Source organism: Talpa occidentalis, unplaced genomic scaffold, assembly GCF_014898055.3.
Source record: "Talpa occidentalis isolate TD23 unplaced genomic scaffold, MPIMG_talOcc4v2.1 talOcc4.6, whole genome shotgun sequence".
NCBI lineage: Eukaryota > Metazoa > Chordata > Mammalia > Eulipotyphla > Talpidae > Talpa > Talpa occidentalis.
The window spans coordinates 78,964-87,326 of NW_023604972.1; the positions used below are offsets into that span (position 1 = coordinate 78,964).

The 8,363-nt window shown below is 67.7% G+C and overlaps 1 protein-coding gene across 1 annotated transcript; it reads right to left on the reverse strand.

Moving 5' to 3' along the window:
* Nucleotides 1-1,205: 1,205 nt before the first annotated feature.
* On the reverse strand, nt 1,206-7,937 carry SLC49A3 (solute carrier family 49 member 3). Its single transcript, XM_037530517.1, is given in 11 exon segments — nt 1,206-2,877; nt 3,221-3,330; nt 3,404-3,561; nt 3,717-3,869; nt 4,217-4,333; nt 4,414-4,475; nt 4,478-4,550; nt 4,956-5,032; nt 5,111-5,324; nt 5,486-5,644; nt 7,815-7,937. Coding segments are annotated over 11 exon segments (1,416 nt in total). The 3' UTR covers nt 1,206-2,707.
* Between the last annotated feature and the right edge of the window lie 426 nt (nt 7,938-8,363).

The following is an 8,363-nucleotide window of genomic DNA, read 5'->3' on the forward strand; positions in this document are numbered from 1 at the left end:
TCCCACAGGCAGCTGCAAGTACACTCAAAAAGCCCCCCCACCGCACCTCACAGGCCAGGGGACAGCCTCCGGTGCTGCCCCTCCCCTGGATTTTAGGATAAACCAGACTCCTCAGCAACTCTTATTTGCAGAGGCAAAAATCAATGTCTCTAGGGGGCCTCCCCTGGGGCACAGGGGTTAAGTCTCAGCACTATCAAGCTACAGCCAGCCACTACAGGAGGAGTTAGATCCCTGGCCAGGGAGCTAACTCACAGGGTACAGCAGACTTTTCCTGTCTCCCCACTGCTCCCCTCAGCAGTGTGTTTCAGTGGCTCTGCCTGTTCTGTTCCCAACTCTGTCTCTGGCGAATCCTCTCACCCCCCACACCTCTGGCCTGCACCCCAGCTCTTGTATGCATAAATAAATAAATTTGAAAAATGGATAAATAAATATCCTCAGGGCCCGAGATGGAGCCCAAGTGGTGGCAGGAGGGGCTGCCATCTCCCATCAGGGTGGGGGCAGACAACCAAGGAGGCATACCCCACCATCACCCTGAAGACCCCTGAAGTCGGTGGAAACCCACCTTGGCCTGGGGCCCTTCCTGGGTGCTGGGAGGGTTCTTGCCTGGCTCAGGAGTGCTGCACCTGTGGGCCGTGCTGTCAGCCCTGGCACACAGCGACCCCTCCCAGGGGCCCTCCTGCCCTGCCTGCACCGGCACCTTCGTGCACAGGTCCCACCTGCCTGGTCTTGAGGGCCGTGCTCCCCACTCCTGCCGCCCGGTGGGAGCTCCAGGTGTCACGCCCAGTCACCCAGCTGGGCGCCCATCGGGAAGCCTGCATCCCCCAGCAGCACCCCCAGGCTGCCCAGACGTTTGATGGCCACACTCGCTGGCTGCCAGCTGATGGTGAGCTGGCCCGGGATCTCTGGCAGCACCCCTGTCACTCCCCAACCAGGGTGCACGCCTGGGGGCAGGGCACCTAAGCTCCCACCTGTAGCCGATGGGGGGGACAAATGTGCCAACAGGGGAAGCTCCAGATTGCGGCTGCACGTACAGCCCCCCAAGTGTTGCCACCCACCCCGATGTAGACCCTGGGGGCACCAAGGGTCATAGGGTGACACGCCCAGCCCCGGCTGTGTCTGGCCCCCACAGGCTGCCTGGATCACCCTCCTGTCAGACATGTTGCTCCCCCGCCCCATGTGCCCAGCCTTGCGGATGGGCAGGGTGGCCAGGGCCCAAGGTGGGGTTCCAAGCACATAGGGCGGTCCAGGAGCTCAGGTAGTCCCCTGGACCACCCGCCTCCGTCCTGGCAGATCTGGGGAGGCCCCTCACTTGGGCCCCCAAAGCCCCAGCCCTGGCACAGAGAGCCGTCCTGGACGCATGGAGGGGCAGGGATCCAGTTGGGGCAGCCAGGTGTGCCTGTGAGGCGGGGCCCTGCTGGCAGGAGAAGGGGTCCTTGAGAGTCCCACCAGTGGCCAGGGCGGTCTGCAGTCGTCTGGTCCCCAGGGGCCGGAGCCCATCCTTACAGGGAGTGGCCGCCAGTGTCTAAGCTGCCCCAAGGGCAGGCAGGAGCTTCAGACAGGAGACCTGACAGGGAAGGGCAGAGCCCACCTCATCGGCTCACCCGGGCATGCTGAGCGCGGGCAGTAGACATGCGTGTGGTGTGTGTGCACGGCGCGTGGTGCATGTGCATGTCCCGAGGGTGTCTGTCACACAAGCAGAGTTTGTGTCCACAAGTACGTGTGTGCTGGGGAGTGGGTGATGTGCCCACCCAGCTGCCCTGTGCCAGGCCGGGGTCCTGGCTTCCCTGGTGCGCTTGCAGGGACAGCTGCCCCACTGCACTGCCCGGGTGTGTCTCATCTCAGGCCAGGAGAAGACCAAGGACAGGCCGGCCAGCTTCCCAGGACTCGCCCCGATCCAGGCTTCGCCTGTGCGGTAAGTGGGTAGGACGGGCCCAGGGGCACCTCCTGACTGGCCCCTCTTCACCTCAGCATCAAGCAGCCGCTCGTGCCAGGCCTACAAGAGGGTGGCGGCCCCAGGGTGAGGGTGTGCTGCCCTGCAGGCTGCAGGACCCCCGGGGTGGTTGGGGTGTCTGAGCTCACCTGGCTCGCTGGCTGCCCCTCCCCCAACATAGAAACAAGACCAGGCCTGACACGGTGAAATCCAGACATCTGGCATAAAAACGCAGTTTTTCAAGCGTCACTTCCTAAAACGCCCTTGGGGCCCCTTCCCACACACCAGGGCCTGACCCCCTGACGGACTCGCAGGCTGACCGAACATCGATGCTGCCGCCACCTGGGCTGCGGGGCCTGAGCTACGCGGCACCCACGGGGGGCGGGGTAAGGCACCTGCCAGGAGCGGGGGCGTCCCCCGCCAGCTGTCAGGGCAGAGAGTGGCCTACACCTGCGTGTGGTGTCTGGTGGGACGGAAGGTCTTCAGTGGGGCTCTCCCTCCGCTTTCCCTGCAGCCCAGCTGGCCCATGCTCCCCACCCGCCCAGCACCCAGGCCAGGGTGTGGCCTCTGGTCAGCAGAGGCTCGGAGAAGCTCCAGGAAGGGCCCCTTCAAGCAGGCAGCCCCACCCACTCCTGGCTCAGGACTCCACGTCCAGGACCCAGCTCCCTCGGCCATGCCCCTCAGCCAGGCCGGCAGCCCCACCGCCCAACACCAGAGGCTGGGGTTGGAGGTAGGAAAGAGAAGCTGCTGCAGGAGAGGGCAGCGTCCACGCAGGGCTCAGGGGGTGGTGTCCAGGCCGGCCGTGTGGTCTGTGGGCGCCGGGCACTCCTCCTGGACGGAGGAGCTGGCGCTGGCCTCAGCCTGCAGGCGCCGGTAGGGCGTGTGAAAGAAGAGCACCAAGAGGCAGGTGAAGAGGGTACAGAGGCCGGCCATCAGCAGCATGGATGCTGGGGAGACAGGGCAGCACTGGCCCCGGCTTCCCCACTCAGGCCCAGTGGCCACGGAACCCAAGAACCCAGCTGACTCCACCCACCATCACCGCAGTGACCCCAGAAACAGGCCCTGCTCCAGCTCCGGGAACCACGAGCTCTGGCCGCCAGCCCCTAGCCAGGCACAGAAGGCTCACCCCGCCACTGACCTCAGGAGGGGAGCCCAGTGTGCTGGCTGGGGCCGGCCGGCTGCCCGCGCCCTGCTCTGGCTCTACCCGGGTGTCCCGGCCGCCCACCCAGGACAGTGAAGGGGCAGGACAGGGCCTGTGGGGGAGGCCCGGCCGGCATCCAGGGCACTCACTGCTCCAGTCCAGCGGGTCCTGGCCGCCCTGACAGGTGGAGAAGGACGGCTCCTCGCGACGCACAGCCAGAGTGGACAGCAGGACCATGATGAGCACGCCCTCGGCCTGCCTGGACAGCCATGGACCCTCAGCCCCACCGGCCCAGGGCAGGGCGGGGGGGAGAGCCGGGGCCACACACTCACCCCAGAACGAAGATCAGGCCGGCGGCTGCACCCTCCCCCACCGGGAAGGAGCACTCCACGGCCAGCTCCATGGCCACTGGGAACACGGAGAAGCCGAAGCAGCCCAGCAGCGAGCAGATGGCCGCCAGTGCCAGGGTCTGCCCCTGCAGCTGGGACACCTGCAGAGCCATGTACCGGCCAGCGTCAGGGGGTGCGCCAGACCCCAGCCTGCAGGGCCTTGCCCTGGGGCAGGCCGGGAACAGGGCCGGGAGCCCCAGGGGCCTCCCCAGAGGACAGTCTCAACCTGCAGGGAGGTCCCAGTGCTGGGGCTCACCAGAGCAAAGGCCACACAGACCAGAGATGTCAGACAGAGGCCGATCTTGACAGCTCCCGTGAAATGCTTGGTCCGGTCCACGTACAGGCTGAGAGTCAGAGCCCCCAGCACCCCAAATGCAATGAAGAGCGCCCCACAGAGTCCTGAGAACTCCTGGAAGAGGGCCAGCGGTGCCTGTCACGGCCGGCAGCGCCTCCTGAGGACGCCGGCAGGACACCACGGGACTCTGCACTGGCGGGTCCGCCCCTGCCCCGCATTGGCCCCGGTGTGTGCACACCCCTCAAAGGTGAGCCAAACACTGGGCGCAGCTGGGCTCCTGCCGGAGGGCAGAGGGCTCTGGAGGCCACGGGGGCTCCCCTCTGACCCAGGAGACTGCCAGTTGACTGGCCTGAGGGGGCCCGGGGAGCATGGGCAGGAGCCCCTCCCACCCCCTGTGCCTGGCGCCGCGCCGAGCCCACCCGTCCAGTCCTGTCCGCAGCGCTGGGTGGGGCCGCACTCACGTTGGAGTAGCCGCTGGCGCACAGCACCTGCTCCAGCAGGGCCGAGAAGGTGGAGAAGATGCCGATGCCGCCCCCGAAGCACACGGCCAGGAGCACGTAGGCCTTGTTCCTGGCGAGCTGGGTGGAGGACGCACTGGACAGGCCGCTCCCACAGCCCCCGCCCCCACCCCCTCACCCACCCGGCCCCACGCACCCACCAGCTTCAGCCCACCGAGGACGTCTCTGGAGGCGGAGCTGCCAGCACCGGCTGAGGGCGGGCTGGGGGTGCACTCTCCCGGAGGCACAGGGTGGCCAGTAGGCAGGCCAGGCCGGCAGGGCCCACGTAGACACCCAGCTGAGGGCGAGAGCACAGCTGGGCGGGCCACACGGGCCTGCCTCCTGCTGTGCCCCAGAGTCCCTCCCGCCAGCCCCTGGGGGGATCACCCTCAGGCAACCCAGCAGAGGAGCCAGAGCCCTCCACCGAGCAGCGACCTGCCACCGGCAACCTGCCAACCCCCAGAACTGCCCACCCCCGCAGTGCCCACCACCCCACCAGGGCCGTCCCCAGGCCAAGCTGGATGCTGGGAGGGGATGCTGGGAGGGGCTGCTCACATCCCAGAAGCCTGGGTGGCCCCACATAGCTGGTGGGCCGAGCGCATGCAGCCCACCACACAGACCACAACAAGCCCCCCCCCACAGGCCCCCCACACACATGTGTACGCCACACACATCTCCCGTGCACACCTCAGCAGCCTCTCACCATTAGGGGGACGTCCCCCTCCTTCTTGACCAAGGCAGGAGACAGCAGGTTGGCCACCAGGATGCCCAGGGGATTTGCTGGGTGGACAGACAAAGGCCGGCGTCAGGAAGCACAGCCAGACCTGCCCCCAGAGCCTGCCCGCCCCCTGCACTCACCCATGGAGGCGGCCCCGTTGGCAGAGGCCCGTTGGTGCTCCGGGAACCACACGGCAGCCAGCTTGGCTGGAGTGAAGACGACCAGGGTCTGGGCCAGGGCGCAGAGGCCCTGCCCACCCACGAGGAAGGCGAATGCATTCTGGGTCCGGGAGAGCAAGCAGGGCAGGGCGCGCAGCAGGCTCCCCACGAGGTTCAGCCAGGCGCCCAGGGTGGTCTGCGGGGGCAGAGTGAGCAGGAGCACCAGCCCCCCCAACACCCTGTCCCCTGTCCCTGCCCCCGGCCAGCAGTGGGGCCCTAGTCTGGGAGGATGCCAGCTCCCACCCTCGGTGGGGACCCTGCCCATCCCAGAGGGGTCTGGGTTAGGGTCTGACTCACCGCGCAGCGGAGCCCGACGGTGTCCACCACCCAGATGGCCGCCACGCCGGCGGGGATGGACACCACGAGGTAGACCAGCGAGAGCCAGTTGACCTGCTCAGCAGAGAGGCGGAAGTGCAGGGCGACGGCGTCGGCCACAGGGGCGAAGCTGAGCCACAGCTGTGGACACAGGCCTGGTCAGCCCCGGGACAGTGCTGCGGACACAGCGCCTGCCACCTGGCTTGGGCCAGCCCCGTGAGAGTGTCCAGCAGCCCCTGGGGCTGGGCCCCCGAGGGTGCAGCGCAGTCCAGGCTGCATGCCAGCCGGTGTCCCTGATGTGGACAGAGGCCAGGGCCTGGCTGGGGCCTGCAGGACCATGAGCCTGCAGGCCGGGCCTCCGCGGAGTGGGCCCAAGGGCTGTCCACAGGAGTGCAGGGGGCTGTGTGGGCAGGCCTGAAGGACGAGCCCTGCACTGGACAGGTCAGTGCTGGGGCAGGGCAGCAGGGGCGGGAGGGGCCCACAGTTCCCGGTGTGGGCAGGGCTCTGAGGGTCTGAGGGCAGCTGCCCGCACACTGGCCCCAGCCAGGCCACTGGCTGCCTCCTTGGCCCCAGGGCTACCTCCCTCCAACACAGCGCAGGCCGCCCCTCGAAAAGGCACATGAGAGTACATGGGCTGGGCTGGGGCAGCGGAGGCCAGTGCTCACTCTGCGGCCCGCAGGTCAGATGCCCCCAGAGGCTGGCGTTTGCTCCGTCAGCCCTTGTGGATGGAGCAGAGTCAGCTGGATGTGGCTTCTCGAGGGTGTCCACCAAACCCACCCATTCTCAAACTGCAGGAAGCAGATCAGGGCAGGTGAGACCCCTCCCTGCACCCTCAGGCAGCCGCGGCCAAACCCAATCCACTTCCCAGGGGCCAAACAGGGCCCTGGGCCAACCACAGCACCGCGCGGAAGTCCCTGTGCAGCCCAGGGCAGGGTGTGAAGGAGGGATGGCCCCCAGGATGGCCTGGCATCGGGGGTGGCTTCTGACCGCTGGGGCCTTGTCTGCCTCAATGGTCCACACCTGCCTGACCCAACCCTGCTTGCAAGCCAGCTTCCTGCTGTCCCTGTCCCTGGTATCACCTGAGCATATGCCACGGATGGCTCTCTGGCTGCCCAGGCACGGGGGCAGTGGCAGTGCCAGGGCGGTAAGAAGCAGGACCAGGGCCAGGAGCCTGCCCCTTGCGCAAGTGGCACTCCCGGGCAGGTGTGGGAAGTCACCCCACGCCCTGCCCCGTGCCGTGCAAGGATGGGGGTGGCGCGCCCAGGGCTGGGGGCAGGTTCACTGCTGAGACCTGCTTGAGGGCCAGGAAAAGAGCCCACGCCTCTGGGCAGAGCCACGGAAATTGGGGATGAGATCGGGGGACACTCCAGTTGGGGGGCTGAGACCCATTCTCACTGGCGGCTTCCCTGGTCTTGGGGCCCAGCTGCATACCTGTCCGGGGCTGCGAGGTGAGCGCAGCTGAGTCCTGCTGGCAGCCCAGACAGCCAGGCAACCAAGGGGTCACTGTGCACCCCAACTGAGCATCATGGGGGGATGGGGTAGAGGTGCTGGTGAGGGAGGCCTCCTGTTGAACCTCGCAAGGGAATCAGAAAGCCGGGGGAGCTGCTCTGGGGGTGCAGGGGTTAAGTCTTAACACTATCAAGCTATTGCCACCTTGGCCTGAGTCCTAGCCCCACCAGGGAGCTACCCATGTGGTACAGCCGACCTCTCCTGTCTCCCCGCTGCTCCCCTCAGCAGTGGGTTTCAGTGCATCTACCTGTTCTGTTCCCCGCTCTGTCTCTGGTGAATCCTCTCACCCCTACACCTCTGGCCTGTACCCCAGTTCTTGTATGCACAAATGAATCAATCTTTAAATAAATAAATAAAATTAAAAAAAATGAAAGCCAGAACACAGGCAGCCAGGGCTGCAGGGGGAAGTTGGGGGAAGAGGGCAGGAGCCAGATCCCCAAGGCCAGGCCCCAGGGGGGTCCCCTAGGGAGCAGACCTCTCAGTGACCGTCACTGAGGCCGCCTAGGCTGGCTGTTGCAGGGGGTCCTTTCCAAACCTCTGCCAGTCACTGGAAGGGGGTCTCCCTCCCCAGGCCTCTGCACCTGTGCGGTCTTAGAGCCTGGGTCACCACGCCCCCCAGAAGCCCCACTGTCCTCCCAAGGTCCACAGGGGCCAGAGCCCAAGCACCTCCTGGATACTGGAAGCTCCTGAGACACAGACCCTACGGGAGGGCGGGTCAGGAGCTGCAGCACAGGCTTGACTGCGCCCCTTTCCCCCACGCCCACCCCGCGCCCCCGCCCCGCCCCGCCCCCGCGGGCCGCACCATGGCGTTGGAGCAGCTGAGCAGGCTGACCACCAGCAGGAGGACCCAGCGGCGCGCGTAGACGCGGTGGCCGGGCGGCGCTCCCGGGACGGGGGGCGCCCGCGGGTCCCCGGGCAGCGCCATCGCCGGCCGCGCGAACGGCAGGGGCTGCACTGCCCGCGGGGCGCAGGGGCCGCCCCCTCCGAGGGCGCGGACGCGGGGTGAAGGGAGCCTCCTGGGCGGCCCTCGGACCGACCAGGACTGGCGGGTCAGCCCGGCGCCCGCCGGAAGCCGCCCCGGGGGAGGTCCCGTCCCTGAAAGGGGTGTGGAAAGGCCCCCGCCGCCCTGGCACCCAATCCCGACGTCCAGGCGAGGCCAGCCTGGAAGACCCGCGGCGCCGCCGCCCGCCTGGAAGGGGAGGGCCGGCCGCGCGCCCCGCCCCTCCCGCGGGCTTCCAGGGCCGGCTTCGCGCTGGGCGCGTGGCTAAGTTCCTGGCCGGCCGGGGTTTGGAGCCAGCAGGCGGCTGCGGAGGGCCGGGGGCCCGGCCGCCACCATGGCCGTCTGCGGCCA